Source organism: Mirounga leonina, unplaced genomic scaffold (genome assembly GCF_011800145.1).
Source record: "Mirounga leonina isolate KUSES-001 unplaced genomic scaffold, KU_Mleo_1.0 Mir_92, whole genome shotgun sequence".
In the NCBI taxonomy this organism is placed as follows: Eukaryota; Metazoa; Chordata; class Mammalia; order Carnivora; family Phocidae; genus Mirounga; species Mirounga leonina.
In genome coordinates, this window is record NW_023270852.1 from 18,470,604 (window position 1) to 18,492,877 (window position 22,274).

At 46.4% G+C, this 22,274-nt stretch overlaps 1 protein-coding gene across 1 annotated transcript in view; it reads right to left on the minus strand.

Annotated features, from left to right (window-relative positions):
- The window catches only part of TENM4 (teneurin transmembrane protein 4), a 713,747-nt gene that overhangs the window by 64,272 nt on the left and 627,201 nt on the right, over nucleotides 1-22,274 (minus strand). Inside the window, 1 exon segment of the mRNA XM_034995151.1 lies at nucleotides 4,091-4,210. Within this exon segment, the coding sequence (XP_034851042.1) occupies nucleotides 4,091-4,210 (120 nt within the window).

Genomic DNA, 22,274 nt, shown 5'->3' on the forward strand with positions numbered 1-22,274 from the left:
TCTTTTTATTATTATTTTTTCTTCCAAATTTGTATTTAAATTCTAGTTAGTTAACATATAGTGTAGGGGTGCCTGGGTGGCTCAGTCGTTAACGTCTGCCTTCGGCCCAGGTCATGATCCCAGGGTCCTGGGATCGAGCCCCGCATTGGGCTTCCTGCTCAGCAGGAAGCCTGCTTCTCCCTGTCTACCCCCCTCTGCTTGTGTTCCCTCTCTCACTGTCTCTCTCTGTCAAATAAATAAATAAAATCTTAAAAAACAAAACAAAACAGATAGTGTAATATTGGTTTCAGGTGTAGAATTTGGTGATTCATCACTTACATGTAACACCCAGGGCTCATCCTAACAAATATCCTCCTTAATATGCATAGGATGCCATTTTCTTTCTTTCTTTTTTTTTTTTTAATTTTATTTATTTATTTGAGAGAGAGAATGAGATAGAGAGAGAGAGCATGAGAGGGGTGAGGGTCAGAGGGAGAAGCAGACTCCCTGCTGAGCAGGGAGCCCGATGCGGGACTCGATCCCGGCACTCCAGGATCATGACCTGAACCAAAGGCAGTCGCTTAACCAACTGAGCCACCCAGGCGCCCAATAGGATGCCATTTTCAAGGCCTGTCCTCATCTTGCTTTTTTGATTGGAGAACTCCCGCTAACTCCTTGGCCCGACAGAATTCTAGCTCCCTCCCTTGGGCTCCCAGGGCACCTTGTACACTTCTCCTCATGGCCCACTTATACTGTGTTTAAGGCTCCAGCCCGGGGACAATGATTCCTCCATCTTTCTAGAACATAGCGCCATGCTTGATGGTTATAGTTTACCAAATGAATGCATGAGTGATGCTGCCAAGAAGGAACACCCTGGGTTCCTTCTTAATTTGGCTATTATTATGTTACCCCAACATTCACCCATGCAGTTGGTTTTAGAAACTCTAACATAGGACCTCACCTTTGTCCCTAGGGATGGGCTCACTGCTCCAGCCTGCTCTTCCCTCTTCTAGGGATTTTGCACAACTGCCCTGATCTGGTGCCAAATCCTGCTCTTGGTAGACAATGCCCCCAGATTCAGGTTTCTAGGCTCCAGAGCCTGACTTTTCTGTCCTTTGCTGAAGCTTTTTACCCACTTGGCCTGCTTTTCAAATCACTCAGCCCTTTTTAGACCCACACTCGGGTAGAGGAAGTGGGACAGCACCAACCTTCAATAAGCAGTGAGAGAGTTTATTTTGAATCAAGAGTTTAGGTTTCAGCTCTCTAGGAGAATATCCATGGTTTGGGGAAATACCCAGAGAACAACTTTCCTGTCACAGAACTGAATAGCATCTGTACTTTGACAGAGAATCTTTAACCATCGCACAGAATTTTGGCCCAACTTACAAGCTCCTTTCATGAGAGGACAAGTGTGGGGAGGAAGTGAAGACAAACATGAAAAGATGGATTCTCGAGGTGGTGAGCAAGCTGGGGGCAGCTGGCCTTGCCAAGAGCTGGGTGTAACTGGATCTTGCCAAGAGCCAAGCTGTGGACATGGGTGTGAATCCAACCCCAAAGGGAAGGCCTCGTTCTCAGATGAAGCCCAGAGAGCTGAAGGCCGGTTCAAGCACTGCCGCTTACGTAACATAGGTGAGTTATGTCACCTGGCTGAACCTCAATCTCCTCATGTAAAATGAAGCTGCTGATCATAATCACTTGGCAGAGTTATTAATTAAATTTTTTTTTTAAGATTTTATTTATTTGCGAGAGAGACAATGAGAGAGAGACAGAGAGCATGAGAGGGAGGAGGGTCAGAGGGAGAAGCAGACTCCCTGCTGAGCAGGGAGCCTGATGTGGGACTCGATCCCGGGACTCCAGGATCACGACCTGAGCTGAAGGCAGTCGCTTAACCAACTGAGCCACCCAGGTGCCCAGAGTTATTAATTAGATAGGGGATAATGGATGGGAAAAGCCCAGGGTCCCAATCCCAGGACATCATGCTCCGTATAACCCCATTTTTCAATTCAACAAGCCTGAACTGCCTCTCTTGTCTGCTATTCTTTTAAAATTTGTCTTCGTGACTTCTATTTTTCATCTTTTTAATGATCTCTGTGGCTCTGGGTGTCTAGTATTTCAGTATGGTTGTGTGTGGAAGGGGACCTGGGTGAGGAAGGGTAGGATGGGGCCTGCCTGGAAAGTGAGGGAGACAAAGCTGTGGTAGAATTGCTCCCCGGACTTGCATATCCTGTTACCTCCAGACAACGTCTCTAGCCTTATGGGTTCCCCTGCGGTGTGAGAGGTACGAAAGAAGGCGAGTCAGGGAAGTGGGAGGGAAATGGGCAAGACGCTGCCCATTCACACATAACAAACTGGAATTATCAGGCACCTGGAGAATACGTAATGACTCTCTTATATGTGATACAGTGTCTACGCTGGGAAGAAAAGTCAAGCCCCATAAAGCACTGGTGAGAACTGCTTTGAAACTCAAGCTCTAAGTGTCAGCAACTCTGGTTCTTAGGACATGATTTAGTAGGCTGATGACCAAAATGTGGCTGACACTTCCTCCCAGGCCCCCCCCATGCTGTCAAGAGGCCATAGAGATCACGGGGGCAGCACACACGGGAGGAATCCAAGCCTGGAGGGGGTAGAGTGGGCTTTTCCCAAGGGCCAGCTAACTTACGTGACTCTGGGGTGTTTTACGGATCCACCCTGACCCAGCAGAGCAGGGCAAAGGACTGACGGTTTGCCATCTCACGTGAGTGAGAGGCATGTTTCATGGCAAAAAAAGAGCAGTCCCCGTGGCTCTTTTTTGATGACTGTTTCACAGCAGGTAATGATGTGGCCAGAATACCTGTTGCCTAGGATGCTCACATCTGCCATTTCCATAGAGCAGGCAGCCCCAGGCTGGCAGGTGGTAAAGACAGCATGAGAAAGGATACTCTCCCACGATGTAGCGAACGTCTGTACTGACGTGCTTCCTGGGATGGGATGTGTATGGGGCAGGGGGCTGTGGTTTGGGCTGCGCCTATTATTCCCAGGACCGGCTGCCAGCCCCTTCTAGCTGGGCCCCTTCTCATTCCCGGGGCGGGGGGGGGTCCCCATGCCAAGCTTGCCACGCTGTCTAAGAGGCACACATGTCTACAAACAGATGAGCCTCTACTTCATTATCACCTCGGCCGGGACATGTTCACATCTGATATTGGATTAAAGAGGTGCTAAAATCAATCAGGCTGGGGCATAATTTCCAACACAGAGTGAAAATCAACCTTATGGGCCCACACTTAGCCAGATGGCCTGCCACCACCTGATTTTATTAAAAATCGGGGACCTGTCACCACTGACAGCCTAAATATTCCACTTTCCTCCTTCCCTTCCCCTTTTCTCCAAAATATTCCCTTGGCTTGTACCGTAATCACCACCTTCTCATCGTTTAATAATTAGTAATTTTAATAAATGGCTAATATTTATTGCATCCTTACCTTGTGCCAGACCCTGGCAATAAAGCAATGAACCAGGGTGGGGCAGGGAAAGTAAGATTTATTAAACACCTACTATGTGCAAGGTGCTTCCATATCCATCACGGAACATAATCTTTACAACCAGTTTGTGAGATGCTAGTATTAGAACCACTCACCAGTGAAGAAGTTGAGGCCTGGAGAGGTGAGGAGAACTGTCCAGCAAACGGAGGAGCTAGCATGACTGAAGAACCTTTACTTCCCTCTACAGATGGTTCTCACAGGGACCCAAAGGGCAGAGTTCTGGCATCACCCAGTGGCTTCCACAGACCTAGGTGGTTGCACTTGGAAACCACACAGCAGGAATGATAACATTTCTGGAGTTGTCTGGTCTGTAAAAAGTGTGGTCCATGTGATAGTATTTGATATTATAAGCCATGGAGCAGGATAATATGTATAAGGTGCCCTATGCTTACTCTGAGAACCAGATGAGAAGAAACCACTTAATTTTTAGCCAAGGGGACTTAGGCCAGAGTCACTCACAGCTAGTGAGTTCCAGAGCTGGGCCTCTGAACTCAGGTCCCATCCTCTTTCCACGTTGGTCATTCCAGCAGCAACCGTGTGGCAAGGCCACGAGAACAGGACCGTCACTCCCTGCTCCTCTAAAGGTCTCCTACCTGCCATCTTGCCTGCTGATTGTGTATCCAAAGAGAGGGTTATTGACGAAGCTGATATTCACACCAACCAGCGGGGTCCCATCTGACGTCATCACTTGACCACGAATGACACAAGCATGCCTGTGGGTAGAGAAGAGAGAATAACGTGATCTGCTTTGCATGCTCAGAACCCTGGCTGGCAGGGAACCCCTGGAGGTCAGATGACAGAAGGCAGGCTGCTCAGACATATCTTGGTACCCAGGGGCTCATCGTCTTCACTCAAGAGGAGTAACAACCTCCTTTTTTTCATAGTGCCCCAATTTAAGACATCAAAGTGTCCTCGAAAGGCTTATTCCTGGGAGATGTTTTCAGATACCTTACTCAGAGGTCATTCTCTAAGGATACTATGTTATATCATAAGGAGATAAGCTGATACAAGAGGGCTGCACGGTGGAGTCACGCCTGAGAATCCGGAGTCAGCTCTGCCACTTTCGAGCTCTCTAAAGTTGCAAAAGTATGTGACGGCCCTCTGAGCGTCTTTTTTTGTATCCTGGTACAGAGTGAGCTCCATAAACGGCAGTGGTTATTACTGTCACTAAGAGTCTCACTGGAGGTGGGCATACAAGAAAGAGAACAGGAGAGACAGCAATTCCTCTCATTGGGCTTTAGAAACAGGACAGATGCTAGCATTCCCCTGGAGTGGGTTCTGGAACCTTTGGCGTCTCCCAATATCCCCACTCCCACTTTCCCACTATATTCCAGACAACACACCCTCTGTTTTCCCCAAACCTGCCAGGCACATGTAGCCCAGGCCTCCATGTTTGTGCAGTGTTTTCCCACGTGCCACAGCTGTCACTCCTGCACCCCTCCCCCAACACTCCCATCCTTCATGACTCAGCTTCGAATGACCTCTTCCCTGAAGCCTGCCTTGATGGCCCCAATTGGCACTAGTTACTTTCTTCCAAAGCCTGACACAAACACCTTGCTACCCTACCACTTATACATGGTTCTCCCCTCCAATAGATCGGGAGCTCCTTGAGGGCGGGGTCGAGGGCTCTTTCCTTCTCTCTGCAGTGCCTGGAAATGCCTAATGAGTACTAGGTCATTGTTTCAAAAAAATGGTGGATTGAGTGAATAAGTGGGACAATTAGAGATCACCTAGAATGATGGTTTTTCAGATATATCAGAAAGGGAACCTTTTTACCAGATGATATTTTATAAGGACCCAACAAATAAAAACATGAAAAAGAGATTTGGGGTGATTCTGAAGGCAGCTCTGGAGTCTTAGTCTCAGGAGAAGCCAGAGAAAAGCCAGGTGGAAAACCACTGAGTTAGTGGAAGAGGAGGAAACTGAGGTCCACAGAAGTTATGTTATTTGCCCCCAAGCCACACAGCAGGGTAGTGGTGGAGCCAGGCCTCGAATCCAGGGCTCACAACTCTGGGTCCAATTCTAGACGAGTCTGCTTACCACTGGCAATGTGCTCAACAGGGTCAACATCCTAAGGTATCAGGGCCCTAGGGAGACAGCCCTCACTGACAAGACAAATCTGAGGCAAATACGCAGGCGCGAGTATCCAGACAATTTTTCCACCCGCCTCGGTTCAGAAGGCTCTTTTTTCCTGGCCTAGGGAAGAGCTACTGACGAGACCTGTGGGCATTCATAAAAAAAAAGATCTCAGACTCAGCCTCTGCTTTATTAGGTACTTACATCTCTACCTTCCTAGAGTGATAAACTTTTCTCTGTTTGATGAGAAAAGCAATTAACACCAGGCTTGTAAGCAGCTGGTCTCGCTAGTGTCAGCTTGTCCTTTCTGAAGGCAAGAACAACTACCCACAATGCATCAAGCTCCCCTCCCCCGCCCCGCCCCGCCCCACCTCACCTCACTACACACAATCTGGTTAATGCTAATTCAGTCAGTGGTTTCCTTCCGAGGCCCTTGGTCTAAATGCAATTACATGACAAACAAGTTAAGCGGTGAGGCTCAGCAAAGACTCTCAGTCCTGCTCTGAAGGTCTCCCAATACATTTATGTGAAATTATCTCTCCACTAATGGGAAAGATTTATTCCATCAATTGTATTCAGCTGGTACTGAGAGATGCTTTCTTTAATGGAAGAAAATTGAATTTCTTATTGCTGGAACTTTGTCCTTCCAGAGAATTACTAACAGATCTCATCTCCCGGTGCTGGCTACTATCCAGCCTTCTCCTGACATATGTGCCTTCAGATTGTGCCTGGACAATTACCAGCCCTCTGGGGATGGTTTCCTTTTGGGGGCTGCCCTTGGCTGCTCCCCCTCATACACATGCGGGCCAGCCTCCTCTGATTTATCTCTCCTTGGGGATTTCCTGATAATTGGGAAACATTAAATCAGCACCATTTGGCTATCACGTAGCCTTCGCTTGGGCAAGCCAGAGCAGATGTAATTTTAGGCCAGGCTCCTGTGGATTGCTTTGGGTTCTGGAGAAGATTAAGTTGACTCCCCGTACCCCCGTACACCACAGAGGCCTCTTGCCAAAACAGGCATTTGGCTCAGGAATTAAGCCCTGGAGAAAAGCACTTTCATCCTCCTTCTGTTTGACCATGATTTTCAGTTGTCAAGAAGACCCAATTTAACATGAAGACTTCTCTGGGACAAAGGAGATGGGAGAAGTCTGCTCTGTGGAGACCTCTGAAATGTGTCTCCTGCCATGTGTTTTTGTCCAGGGAGGTTTGAAAATGTGTGGGTGCTGGGCCAAATGCTTTCCCATTTATTTAATGGACACCACCCATGATGTACTGGTAAACATTTAACAGTCGGCTTTCAAAAGAAAAATAGCTTTAATTTGTAGCCTTTGCTTATTTCTGTGGTGTAAATACTTCTGCCGTGGCTGATTTCATGCTCTTAATGAAATGCCACTGAACCCAGAGTTGGCAAGAGATGCACGGGAGGACTCCATTATACAGTAGTTCCACCACAGAGACACAAGAGTCCTAAGAAACTCAGGAGCAAAGATAATAGTAAAATACAGTAAAATAATTAGGAAGTGATGGGCTTGGATTATTTGCTATCTTTGTTTTTAATATAACTTATTTACTTTTAATTTCATATAATTTAATTTTTTAATAACAGTAGTGTTCAAACACTAGCTTGCAGAATTCCTGAACATTTCATTCTCAGCTCCTGCGAGCTGGCACGAGCCAGCTTCTGTGCACCCCTGGAATACTGACCCCACACTAAGGGTCAATGTGGCTAAGAAATAGCTGCTGCTTTGACTCTGAAATTCTATGGTGGAAGACCACCTCGGTGAGAAATCATTAACGTGGGGTGCAGCTCATGGTCACACATTCGGCTCCCCGGCTGGCTCATATGACCCCCTCATGACCAGTCCTATGTCTGACACGTTTTGCTTTTCCTTGGTCACTGTCTGGGCATCATGGAGTTCTGGGTATTATTTTCTCCTTGTCCTCAGATTCCCATCTAAGCTGTCATCACCTCAGCGAGGCTGTTACGACTCTTCCTGGCACAATTAATCACCTCTCCTCTAGGCTCCTCTAGATACTTCCAAGTACCTCTTCATGGCCGTGACAGTCATAGAATTCTATCATTCACATTTACAGAGCTGAATTTACACATTTGTGCGTACGAGTGAGCTGGAGGAGGGCTGGGACCACATCTTCAGTGGCTAGGGTAAGCATGGGATCTTGCTCCCTGAGTGTCAGTTAGGTGAAAAAATGATCAAGGGCTTGAAACGCAGAGAGGAGAGACTTGCTCAAGGTCATACAGCCAAGACCTCAACTGGCTGAACTGATGCACCAAGCTGGGACTTCTCACTTCCAGGTCCTTACTCTCACCACGATGTTGTGTACCTGCAGTCACTGAAATTCACTTGAATTAAAAACCTGGGCACCTACTTCATAAGCTATGTGCTGGGGTTGTAAATGCATGAATTACAGTCCCCACTTGCTTGCCGGAGCTCCCCAGAGCCAATCTGAAATGCTGTCTTTGACACAAGTGAGTCAACACATGGGTTTGGCATATGTCAGGCAGCTGGGGTACAAAACAAGCAATTAGGTTGAGTGAACTCTGCCAGGAAGGAGCGCTCATGCCAGGCCAAGGGGGGAGGGGCGCATCACACATGCTGCCATTAGTCCAATCCCACAGGGCCTGACCGAGGAACCCTTACTGACACCAGTGAGGAGGAAGAGCTGCCTGACTGCTTCCTGAGCACAGTGACCAGGTTTGGGGTCAAGAGAGGAAACTGTTGGAAAGACAAGAACACCTCAAAACACAATCAAGCAAATAAGAAACGACCCTCAAGTGTCGGTCAGGGAGAGGTGGGAGGCGGCGTAGTGGAAAGCGCCCCGGGCAGGGAGTCAGTCCCTAGTTCTAACTCTGGTAACTAACGGTATGACTTTGGAGAGTCATCTGACCTCTCTGGACCGCCATTCTCAACTGCCCATCCAGGCTGAAATTTTTCCCATCCTGATGTCAAATAGAATCCAATGCATGTTTAAGAATGTATAATAGTGTTAATACAGTGCTACCCGATTTAGCTCAAGGAGCTCTATTCCACCTTGTTTCAGAATCTCCATGGAGCTGTTCCCTCTCTATGGAAGCTTCCGCCTATCCCGTTCACCTGAAAACCGCCTGCTTACCCTCGGGACCCCCGTGGAGCATTCACCAGGTGGCACCCCTGCTCCCGCCCCTCTGGCCTGCCTCTGTAAAACCTCAGCGCTGTCATGCCGTGGGAGCCGTCTTCTTCCCCGGCAGACCATGAGCTCCTTGAAGACAGGCGCCACATCACCTTCACTGCTATAGTCCTAACATTGAGCACAACTGATGCTCATTTCTAAGTGGGCAGAAGAACGCCTCCACCAAAACGGGTGTTTGCCCTGGAATCTGAACGCAGGGCACAGTGTAAGCTCTTGGTACATTATTTACTGGATGAATAAAGAACTGATGTGTTTCTGTAGCTGAAGGCGGGGGTGATGCCTGAGAACTTGCAGCCACATGACCTTGACAGGGATTTGGCCAAGGAAAAGAGGTCTGGAGGGGCCGGCCCTCTTTAGCTGGTCAGCCAACACGGCATCTTACCCCCGGGGGACCGGTCCCACTTCAGCTTGCAGCCCTACCGCTTGGAGTTGATGGCCTCCTTGCCTGCACCTCTTTTTTTTTTTTTTTTGAAGACTTTAAACAGTGAACACCAGGAATTAAGTTAGATTTGTGGGGCACCTGGGTGGCATAGGCGTTAAGCGTCTGCCTTCGGCCCAGATCATGATCCCAGGGTCCTGGGATGGAGCCCCCTATCGGGCTCCCTGCTGAGCGGGAAGCCTGCTTCTCCCTCTCCCACTCTCCCTGCTTGTGTTCTCTCTCTCGCTGTCAAATAAATAAATAAAATCTTTAAAAAAAAAGTTAGATTTGTTATTCGATTCAGATAAAGGAAGGTGAAGGGAGGAAAGCTTTAACTTTTTAGTTATTTTTTTTTTAAAGGTTTTATTTATTTATTTGACAGAGAGAGAGAGAGAGAGAACAAGTAGGCAGAGAGGCAGGCAGAGGGAGAGGGAGAAGCAGACTCCCCGCTGAGCAGGGAGCCCGATGCGGGGCTCGATCCCAGGACCCTGGGATCATGACCTGAGCTGAAGGCAGCGGCTTAACTGACTGAGCCACCCAGGTGCCCCTTAACTTTTTAGTTATTAACTGAAAACAGCTACTGAAACTGGTATTCAGGAGAATGGAATAATCATTGGGATCTAGGTGGCAAAAAGGAACCTTCGCTTTTCTCCGATTTAAAGTATTGGTTACTCTGTGCCACTCTTGTTTATGCAAATCACTCCTTTGCATTACATACGTTAAATAGATTTTGTATGCCTGACTTACACGGATCCTTAAACTGTTTTCAGCTAACTCATGCTGATTGACTGGGGATCTTTCCAGCATCTACTAGACTTTATTCAACATCTTGTAAGAACCTCACTTGGGCCCACATGAGAAGTCCCACTCCATGGCCCGTCAAACTACGCCCAGCAAGGGGGTTCCTATCAAAGCCTGATCCTGTCCCCGCCGTGGCCTCCAGGACCTTCCTTCCAGCCTGGCCACACCAGCTGGTCCCCTGTCCTTTCTTTCCAGCTCTCCATCTCAGTGAGCTGCCTCAGTTTCCTTAGTCAGCTTTTCTAGCCTGACGTCTTTCATCTATACACGTATTCTTGGGAACCCACTGGGTCACGACATGCTAGAGGGGCCCTTCCTTTCTAAACTTTCCTACTTCTCATTGTGAAGGTGAGGAAATAAAGTCTCGACAGGGAATGGACTTGCCCATTCTCTCCAGCTGCTGGAAAGCCAGGATTCAAATTAAGGACCTGTCATTTATCATCCATGAGAGCTCAGCAAAGTCATTTCACCTCTCAAACTACTTACCCTCTGGCACAGATACACACCTAAGTAGTGGAGAATCTCAATTTGTTTGCGCTGCCTTCACAATCAGAGTTCACGTGTCTGAGCAGGCTCTTTGGATCTATTTCTATTTATGAACGACTTGTACACATGTGCTGCCATCATTAGCTAACACCGGAAAGAATAACATGCATTTGGTGCAAGGTTTAATGGATAAAAATGCACACAGGCATACTTGGTTTTCTCGTGCTCCACAGATACTGCATGTCTGCAAATTGAAGGGTGGTGGTGACCTGGTGTCAAGCAGGTCTAACTGGCGCCATTTTTCCAACAGCATTTGTTTACTTCATGTCTCTCTGTGTCACATTTTGGTAATTCTTGCAACATTTCAAACTTTTTCATCATTATTATATTTGTTCTGATGATCTGTGATCAGTGAACTTTGATATTACTACTGTCATTGTTTTGGGGTGCCACGAACTGTGCCCACATAAGATGGTGACCTTAATTGGTAAATGCACGTGCTCTGACCGCTCCGCCAGCTGTTCCCTGGTCTCCTTCCTTTTTCTCAGACTTCCCTGCTTGCTGAGACACGACAGTATTGAAATTAGGCCCATTAATAACCCTATGATGGCTCCTAAGCGTTCCAGCAGTTTAAATCAAAAGCTAGAAATGATTAAACTCAGTGAGAAAGGCTGTCGCGAAAGCTGAGGCAGGCTGGAAGCTAGGCCTCTTGCAAGAGTTAGCCAAGTTAGCAAAGGAGAAGTTCTTGAAGGAAATTAAAAGTGCTACCCCAGTGAATGCACGAATGAGAAGCACAGCAGCCTTACTGCGGGTATGGAGAAAGTCTGAGTGGTCAGAGCAAGGCCCTGACTCTCATCAATTCTATGCAGTCTGGGAGGCATGAGGAAGCTGCAGAAGAAAAGTATGAAGCTTGCAGAGGGAAAGAAGCTGTCGCCATAACATAAAAGTACAAGGTGACGCAGCAAGTGCTGATGTAGAAGCTGCAGCAAGTTATCCAGGAGATCTAGCTGAGATAAACCATGATGGTGGCTACACTAAACAATAGCTTTTCTATGTAGATGAAACAGCTTTCTACTGGAAGAAGATGCCATCTAGGACTTCCATAGCTAGAGAGGAGAAGTCAGTGCCTGGCTTCAAAGCTTCAAAGGACAGGTGACTCTCTTGTTAGGGGCTAATGTAACCGGTGACTAAGTTGAAGCCAGTGCTCATTTACCATTCCAAAAATCCTAGGGCCCTTAAGAATTATGCTAAATCGACTCTGCCTATGCTCCATGAATGGAATATCAAAGCCTGGAAGACAGCACATCTGTTTACAACATGGTTTATTGAATATTTTAAACCCTCTATTGAGACCTACTGCTCAGAAAACCAGATTCCTTTCAAAATATCACTGCTCATTGACAGTGCACCCGGTCACCTGAGAGCTCTCATGGAGATGTACAAGATGAATGTTGTTTTCATGCCTGCTAATACAACATCCATCCTGCAGCCCATGGATCGAGGAGTCATTTCCACTTTCAAGTCTCATTATTTAAGAAATATGTTTCATAAGGCTATAGTTGCCATAGATAGCAATTCTCTTGGGGTCTGGACAATGTAAATTGAAAACCTTCTGGAAAGGATTCATTGTTCTAAATGTCATGAAGAATACTTGTGATTTATGGCAAGAGGTCAAAATATCAACATGAACAGGAGTTTGGAAGAGTGGATTCCAACCCTCATGGGTGACTGTGAGGGGTCCAAGACTTGAGTGGAGGCAGTAACTGTGGATGTGGTGGAAACAGCAAGAGAACTAGAATTACAAGTGGAGCCTGAAGATGGGACTGAACTGCCACAACCTCATGATAAAACTTGAAAGGATGAGCAGTTACTTCTCATGGATGAGCAACAAAAGTGGTTTCTTGAGATGGAATCTACTCCATCTGGTGAAGATGCTGTGAAGATGGTTGAAATGACACGAAGGATTTAGAATATTACATAAACCAAGTTAATAAAGCAGTGGCAAGTTTGAGAGGACTGACTCCAATTTTGAAAGAAGTTCTATTGAGGGTATAATGCTTATCAAACAGCGTCACATGTTACAGAGAAACTGTTCATGAAAGGAAGAGTCAATCAGTGCAGCAAACTTCATTCTTGCCTTATTTTAATAAACTGCCAGAGCCGCCCCAGCCTTCAGCGACCACCACCTGATCAGTCAGCAGCCATCAACATCGAAGTAAGACCCTTGATCAGCAAAAAAATTATGATTCACTGAAAGCGCCGATGATGGTTAGCATTCTTTAGCAATAGAGTATTTTTAAATTAAGGTATATACATCGTTTTTCAGACATAATTACATTGCACACTTAATAGTCTACAATATAATGTAAACATAACTTTTATATGTGCTGGGAAACCCAAACATTCACTTGACTTCCTTTAGCGTAATATTCGCTCTATTGCAGTGGTCTGGAAACGAACCAGCAGTATCTCTGAGGTGAGCCTCTATTTCAAATAGTCTTCTGGCTAATGTTGAATCTTTGCATTAGCTATTTTTAGATTCTTGAAAATTTTGAATCTTGGTTACCTTTTGTGTTAGATCGGATGAAAATGATCATTATTGGTTTTAACTTCATAGAGGAGTTGACGAAGACTCTGTACTAGAGGTACCAGCTCTGCCATTGTTTTGTTTGCTTGGACTCACACTGTATTGTCTTTGATCTGTAGCTACTTTACAAGAATCTTTTGATGGCACTGGACCACTTTATACCCAAGTTTAGTTAAAACTAGATTTTACACACACACACACACACACACACACACACACTGTAGTCATGTTGTAATACACTAGAATTAAACCAGCAAAAAGGTCCACTGTCTCTCTAAGAGCACCTTGTTACCAACTAACTTTGGGACCAAGGGAGCAAATCAGTGAAAACCCAGTGTTCCACATGAATAAAACATTCGTTCTTTCTTATTTTTTTAAGATAAAAGTGAATATAGATGCTCTAATATTTTCTCCTTGTACCTCATGGACCACCCTGAGCACCCACTTTGGGACCACTGCCCTGCACTACAGTTACAATGGTGTGTGTTTGTGATTTCTTTTTATGAAATAATCTTGAATATGCTCTATATTATTATATTCAAAAGTCAACTTCTAGTTGTGCTTCATTCTTTTTAACTTATTTCAAAGCTCTTCCTGTTTTTTTCAATGACATTAGGTCCAAACCAACAGAATTGGATCTAGTCACTTAACTTTTAACGTTCCTGACTTACTGGAGGGCAGAGAATCGGACCAGATCTTCTCTTGAGGTGCCTTGCAAATCTAAGAGCTCTCCAACTGTCCAAACTTTACCACTGTCCTTTTACCATATCACCAGGGACTGTGCTATATAAGTCATTTCTGCAGTACCCCACTGTCTCCAGATAATGTCCAAACTCTTCAGCTTGGCACAGAAGACCCTTCAGGATCTGGCCCCTGCTGGCCTCTGCAGGCTACATCCCATTTTTCCATTCTCATATCTTGTGTTACTGCCATGTTAAATTACTTCTCATATCCTTGTCTGGGCATGTATTTCCATGCCTCTCTGCCTTTGTCTCAGCTAGTTCACCTGCCTTGAATGTCTTTCTCATTCCTATTAACCTCTCCTTTAGGGCCTGCCTCTCAGTGAGGCTCTTCTTGATTTCCCTTGTACAAAGAAGTCACTCCCTCCTTTGGTGGCCACAGCACAATATACTTATCCCACTAAAGTGTATTCATTAGTTCAAATGTCTCCTCTCCTCTTCTAGAGTGCGAGTTCGTTGAGGGTAAGAACCATGTTCTTTACACCTTTGTAACTCCGGTGCTCAGCACAGGACTAGGTCCATAGGATGCATTCAGTAAATGTTGAGGAAAGAAATCAATGAATATCACATAAATGAATGGAAGAAAATGATGAAAGCAGATTTAAAATGAATATAGTTATTTCAATGAGCCCAAAGTGAAAAACAGATATATATGGGTTGAGGGAAGAGAAACGCGAACAGAGGTCTGGTAAATGAGAATAGGTTTCAGTTACTGGAACTTTAATCAAGCACCGACTGTGTATTACACACAGTGCTGGGCACTAGGGAAGATATTTATTCATCCATTTTCTTATTTGCTTATGGAAACTACAGGAGGGCAGTGCCTGCTGTTTCTGTTTTATTTCCTATTATATTCTAAGCAGTTAAATAACTAACAATAAATGAGATACAATCCCCTTGTCTGAGCAGCTCACATTCTGGAATGAATATAATTTGACTTTTAAAAAAATCCTTGTATCGCAGAAGACATGAACAGACATTTTTCCAAAGAAGACATCCAAATGGCCACCAGACACATGAAAAAGTGCTCAATATTGCTCAGCATCAGGGAAATCCAAATCAAAACCTCAATGAGATACCACCTCACACCAGTCAGAATGGCTAAAATTAACAAGTCAGGAAACGACAGATGTTGGCGGGGATGCGGAGAAAGGGGAACCCTCCTACACTGTTGGTGGGAATGCAAGCTGGTGCATCCACTCTGGAAAACAGTATGGAGGTTCCTCAAAAAGTTGGAAATAGAGCTACCATACGATCCAGCAATTGCACTACTGGGTATTTACCCCAAAGATACAAAAGTAGGGATCCGAAGGGGTACGTGCACCCCGATGTTTATAGCAGCAATGTCCACAATAGCCAAACTGTGGAAAGAGCCAAGATGTCCATCGACAGATGAATGGATAAAGAAGATGTGGTATATATATACAATGGAATATTATGCAGCCATCAAAAGGAATGAGATCTTGCCATTTGCAACGACGTGGATGGAACTGGAGGGTATTATGTTGAGTGAAATAAGTCAAACAGAGAAAGACATGTATCATATGATCTCACTGATATGAGGAATTCTTAATCGCAGGAAACAAACTGAGTGTTGTTGGAGTGGGGGGTGGGGTGGGAGGGATTGGGTGACTGGGTGATAGACACTGGGGAGGGTATGTGCTCTGGTAAGCGCTGTGAATTGTGCAAGACTGTTGAATCTCAGATCTGTACCTCTGAAACAAATAATGCAATATATGTTAAGAAAAAAAAAGAAGAAGAAGAAGGTAGCGGGAGGGGAAGAATGAAGCGGGGGAAATCGGAGGGGTGGACGAACCATGAGAGACGATGGACTCTGAAAAACAAACTGAGGGTTCTAGAGGGGAGGGGGGTGGGAGGATGGGTTAGCCTGGTGGTGGGTATTGAGGAGGGCACATTCTGCATGGAGCACTGGGTATTATGCACAAACAATGAATCATGGAACACTTCATCTAGAACTAATGATGTAATGTATGGGGATTAACATAAGAATAAAAAAAAATCCTTGTATCTAGAAGTAGAACTAGTATGGGATAAAAAGGGGGGCTGCCTGCCACGTCACGCCAGTATGACATACAAACATTCCTACTCTTACAGCCGAGCTCCAGGCTCTGCCCACGCACCCTCACTTTTGTTCTTCCGACTGGAATGGGGTTCAGTTTAGACTCTACCAGAGGCTTCCAGATCACTTGCTGGGATATGGAATAAACTCACAGGGAAGTACTCCCGTTCATTCAGAAAAAGCTTCTCTCAGACTGTTTTGTAGATATCTGGGGAGATGGAAAGAAAAATCCACGCTCTTCTTCAGACTAATGGGAGAAGTTTAATTTTTAAGCTAGAAGGGGCCTGGGGGTGACTGAATCCAACCCCCTCATTTATAAGTGAGTGTATGTGATCTCTGGAGCTGGGTGGGGATCCCCCCAACACACATCAAAGCTGGGGTGCTGACAGGGCTGTTAAATTACTTTTGACACCACCTGGGGGCATCTAGTGATAAGATGGCCCAGCAGCTACTAGCGTCTCCTGGGCCCTCAGGGTGGACTGGCTGCAGCGCTAGAAGCCACCATTCTGTGACCTCCTAGCTTCACGTGGCTGTTGAGTCCTTCAGATACTCAGGGAGCATGAGCTCCCAGGCCACAGGTCAGATCACCCAAGCCTGTGGGCAACCTGGCTGCTGAATGCTGATGCTTTAGGCTGAGTCATCTCCCACTGAACCCTCTGGAATATTTTCTGCTGGCCGACAAAGGTGCACACAAGAACAGAGCCCTTGGCTATTCATTATATGTCAGAGAAATGAATCCATTGGTTGTGGCAAAGGAGAAGCAGGACTGAGAGTGGTTGGTCAGTAGAGATTATTTTGGAGGGGCAAGGCTCCTGCCTGGGACGTGGCTTGGGAACACTGGGGACATGGACATGGAAGGTGTGTGACATGTCCAGATAGGCTGTTCTCTGTGCTATGTAGCCAGAGGCCTGCTTCTGAGAAGAATTCTCAGGAGATGGTTTGTGCTGTTAGAAAAACTCGAGACAGCTCTGCTAAAACGTGACTCCAGATACAGTCTCTCAGGATACAAGTCCATTCCGTGACTGCGTGTCCTATCTTCCTGTCAGAGCACAGGATGGGTCCTGCTTTTACCTGGAAAAGGGAGACTTCTCTTGCTTTGCCCAGAAAGGGGAGACAAGGATGGACCACAATGAGACCCACTTCCTGAGATGGGGACAATGCTGAGCAGAGATGCAGAAAGGGGCCGGCAGAAAGTCCAGCTCATACAAGGGACAGGGCAGGAGGACTGGACAGGGGCAGGCAGCCTGGATGTGGATGTCCCATGTGTTACCAGGTAATAATGCCCAGGCTCCTGAGCAGAGCAGGGATAGAGCTCCAGAATCAGATGTGGCAGGGGTGAGAACCTGGCAAGAGAAGGCAAGGCTTGAGTCCCTGGGTGGCAGGGGTACTGACTTGCTTACCTCAAGAACTGGGGCACAAAAAGTGTGGTTGGGATTCTGGGACAAGGCAGAAACCCATTTGGCAGAGCTGGCGAGCCACTGGTCAGACAACAGAGCAGTTGAAGGACCTGAGACTGAGCAGCTGGGGCTGCTCGAAGCCTTCTCTTCAGATTGGAGTTGGTTCTAGAGGCCTGCAGGTTGGACCCACAGGGCCCTGCAGGGGTGGGAGGAGAAGTCGGAGGCAGGGAAGGCACACGGGCACATCTCTTTCTTTTGCCAACACTGTCCAGAGGTAGCATCTCTCCACATCACAGCCCAGTCACCGCAGGGTTCACTTAGAGCCAATTCTTGACGCTTCCAGGATCAGACTGGAGAGCTGGTTAGACTCACTGCAGAGCTGTTTGGTGAGTCCTGACCCGAAGCACTTCATTGAGGCCAGGATTAGTAATGCGATGCTTGGCTTTCCAGTATTTTTACTTCTCACTGCTTGAAATTTATCAGGGTCGGATAAGTCCCTGACTCACAAACATGGGAATTACTGCTTGAGAGAGCCCTCACTCAGGAGCCCGGGTTCTCCAGGACGCAGGAGGGTCCTGCTACTCCTTTGCTGAGCCAAGAGCTTTCTCTGACGTCAAAGTTCCCTCTTCTGCCACAAAGAGCTGATGACCTCAAGGTCCATTCACCTCTGCCTGCCATGGTGTTGGGACATCTGCATCAATTCCGTAACAGCACTAAAGCTTCTGGCTAATCAGATTCTTGTTCTTCTCCTGGCTCTCGTAGTGACACGAAAACCTATACAAATACTAAGGTCCTTGCTAATGCTCATGCTAACTCTTGCTATTAGTGACAGGGGCTACTAACACTTACTGAAAGCGTACTGCCCTAACACGTAAGTGTTTTACATCTCATTTCATCCTCAGGCATCCCCATGAGGTGTGGATTATTATCCTCATACGGCAGATGGCAAAAACGAGGCACAGAGGGAGACTTGTCCAAGGTCACAAGAGCCAGCAAAGCGTGGGGCTAGGATGCAAGCCCAGGCTACCTGCCTCTGAGGCTGCGCTCGGAAGTGCTAAGACCTACTGCACATTAGCTTTACATCATGTCAGACAGAATTAGACAGAAAGTCAGGACCAGCTGGGGTTGTGGAGTTGTAGCAGCATCATGCTGTACAGACTTCCAAACTGAAGATGCGGACAGATGGGAATATGGAGGACCAAGTGGAGAACAGAGACTCGGCACAGGGGCTCTGGGTGCAATTGGTTCAGCTTCAAATGCTGGCTCTGCTGGGGCAGCTGGGTGGTTCTGTCAGTCTGACCCTTGATTTCAGCTCAGGTCCTGATCTCAGCGCAGTGGGATCGAGCCCTGTGTTGGGGCTCCGTGCTTAGCCGGGACTCTGCTTCTCTTTCTCCCTCTCCCTCTGCCCCTCCCCCTGCTCCTGCATGCTTGCTCTCTAAAATAAACAAATAAATCTTTTAAAAATATTTTTAAAAAATGCTGACTCTGCCACTTTACAAGCCCTGTGTCTTTGGCCAGGTTACTTAACTTCTCTGTGCCTCAGTTTCCCGTCTGTACAAGAAGGGTGATGAAGTCCCTATGTCATATGGTTTGGGGGGAGAGGTAAAGGTGTTACTACTACTTAGTAGTAACCTACAAAGCATTTCAAACAATGCTGATGCATGGATCATCCTCGGTTAATGGTAGGTGTTATTACTGAATGTGTACTACGTGCCAGCCAGCAGGCTTTTGGGTATTTTATCTCATTTAATCTTCCAAACAACCCGCAGGGAGGGAATTGGTAGCCCCACATTACAGATGAGGACATGGAGCCTTGTTCACCCAAGGTCATCTGCTCTCATTTGCCCAAGGACTTGAACGCAGGCCCTCTCCCCGTAAACCCCAAGTGGTTTCCGCTTCAGCACAGCATCCTCTGCTAAAGCTGCCCGTGATGGACAGCTAGGAACAGGCTCAAGCTACCAAGCAAACAGAGATCATAATTCGGCTTTGAAATCAATAAAGGGATGATCAAGTGGTAGAAGAGGAGTTGTTAGCTGCTCATCAGGATGATGTGAGAAGTTGCTGCCTGCATCCTGAATTAAATTCACCTAGTTGCTTTATCATCATAAACATTCATTTCAATGTGGGGAGGGATTTTTTAAAAACCAACATGAATAATATATAATGGCTGACATTTTGGAGGAAGCAGGATCTTTACCTTCTTCCATCTTCTGCCAGGGTAATTTATCATTGTCTTTCTCCTTACCCCCCTTTTCTTAAACTGATGGGGTAGCCTGTCAGCTCAGCTTGTTCTGAAACGCAGGAGTGTAATTCAATAATAAATTCACTCAGAGGCCAGCTGTCAGGAAGCTGGTGTTTATTTGAGCTCCATTAGATGGTCTCTACCGCTCAGCCTCTCTGAGGACTCTCCGAGGTCTGGGGCTGGGGGTGCAGGTGGGGTGGCATGCAAATGCCCTTCTGTAAGCACTGTGCCACCGATACGCACATATGGCTCTACATCTGCAGGGCGCTGATGAAAGACTGAAGCGCATATGTGACCTTCCCCCACCCCTTCAATTATTTTTTTCCTCTTGGAAACCCTTGCTTTCAAAATTCCTGGAAACTTCGTGTCTTTATAAAAGGATCTGAAGGAAATTCTGAATGACTGGCATGGCATCAAGGTGACTTCATTTCTCTTTACAGCCAGTTTTAAGTCCTAACTGAGACAACCAACTCTGATCTGGTTAGTGAACAGGCGAGGGACGGATCTTTCTCGGTTCCTGCCCCAAACCCACCTGTCTGGCCGCATGGTCCCCCGTGTTCTCCCCCGTCCTGCAGGCCCCCTCTGCACACCAGGATCATGTACCCCAGACTTCCTGAGACCATCTTGATTTCAAATGTTAGAGCATGGCTCTTGACTTTTGACTTGGAAAACAGTAGCACCATAATTATGCTCCATCTACATTAAAATTCTCTCAATTCTCCGATTATCCCGGAAAGTCTTGCCAGTTCCTCAGTCTAGAAGGCATGCATGTATGTATGTATGTATGTATGTATGTCTCTATCATCTATCTATCATCTATCTATCTACCATCTATCTATTATCTATCATCTATCTATCATCTATCTATCTACCATCTATCTATTATCTATCATCTATCTATCAATCTATCATCTATCTATCTACCTATCATCTATCTATCATCTATCTATCTATCTATCTATCATCTATCTATCTTATGTATCTATCTATTTATTTGATGTAGTGTTCCATGATTCATTGTTTGCGTATAACACCCAGTGCTCCGTTCATTTTTAAGTCTTGTTCAACTGAAGCCAACACTAAGCAATGGAGCTTATCAGTAGTACGTGTACACGAGCATGCACACAACCGACCACGTTTCGCGCAGTACCTATCCTTTTCACGGAGCTGCACTGATACGTTCCATTCCATTGTATCCCATTCCATTTAAATTTACTTCTTTTTAAAAAAAATAGTTGCGACTCACGACATTGATTCCATGATGCACTAATGGGTTGTTGGGACCAGAAGCATAAGGTTAAATATATACATATATATATATACATATAAGGATAAATAATGTTTTAATGGCCCACTATCCTCACTGAAATCTTTGTCTCAGGCCAAAGGCTGTGCCCCGCCGGAAGTCTTCATTCAGTGAAAGTTCCCTTGTTGGCTCACTCGCTCATTTTCAAAAACAAACATATACTGTTGGCTCCTCTGGGCCAGGCCTGTGGTGGGTGCTAGAGACACAAACAGGTGCCAGATGCAGCCCCTAAGGGGTGATGGCCATACTTTTGAATTCTTGGGATGCTTTGTCTCTACCTCTCTTCAGGCACTCAGCTCTGGCTGATTGGCTGACTCGCTGATTCATTCTGCCATCCGTGTGGCTTAGTCTGTGTCAACCTCTCTGCTTGGCACTAGGGATTCAATGACTAACAAAGGATGGGACACATGAAGAGCCCTCAAGGTAAGGGGCTATGGATGCATATCTTCTTGCATGGAGCAGTATGTACCAAAGAGAGTTGTGTGGCAGCTCTGTACCCCCTCAGAGCCTGGCCAGTCTCTGCTCTACAGAGGATCTGACCCTCTCCACAGCATATGATCCTCTGCCTCCTTTGGGATGAGTGCTCTGGTCACCCATCCCCCATCCTTTTTCTAAAGTCCCGACTCCTCAGGTCTTTTCTCTTTGGGCTCAGTGTGTCCCATCAGCTGACTTTTTTTTTTTTTTTTTTTTAAGATTTTACTTATTTATTTGAGAGAGAGAGAGAGAGATAATGAGAGAGGGCACAAGCAGGGTGGAGGGGCAGAGGGAGAAGCAGACTCCCCACTGAGCAAGGACCTTGATGCGGGGCTGGATCCCAGGATCCTGGGACCATGCCCGAGCTGAAGGCAGATGCCCAACCGACTGAAGGCAGATGCCCAACCGACTGAGCCACCCAGGCGCCCCCATCAGCTGACTCTCATAGCAATCTGTCCACACCCAACTTTCTCATCTGAGTGAGTTGATAAGCTGTTAGGCTTACAGGGGCCCAGAAAGACTTGACAACATCACATTTCTCTCACCCATAGTGTCCTCAAACCTACACTGAACTAATATTCAAATAACTCAGGGATGGTTCTTTTGTCAGAACCTCTTCCTACGATCTGGCATTGGCGATCCACAACTATTTGCTGAAGGGATCTGTCTGCCCTATGTCCAGCCCGTCCTTCCCAAGAGAAGAGATGCAACCAAAATTGTATCATAGGGACATAGTGGCCTTGAGTGGTCTCTGAGGAGGAAATGTCTCATGCTTCCCTCTCTTTCCCAACTGTCTGATCCCAAGCTTTATAGTCTGGGTCCTGTTATCCATCCTCCTTTTATGGATGGTCAGTTGGGGATCCATCTGCCACCTACAGACCCGAGTGGCCCCTTCCTTCCCACTCAGAGGGCACCATACATTATATTTTTCCCATGACTCCAGGTGAGGGACAGGTATTCCACTGAGCAGATGGGGTCTGGGCT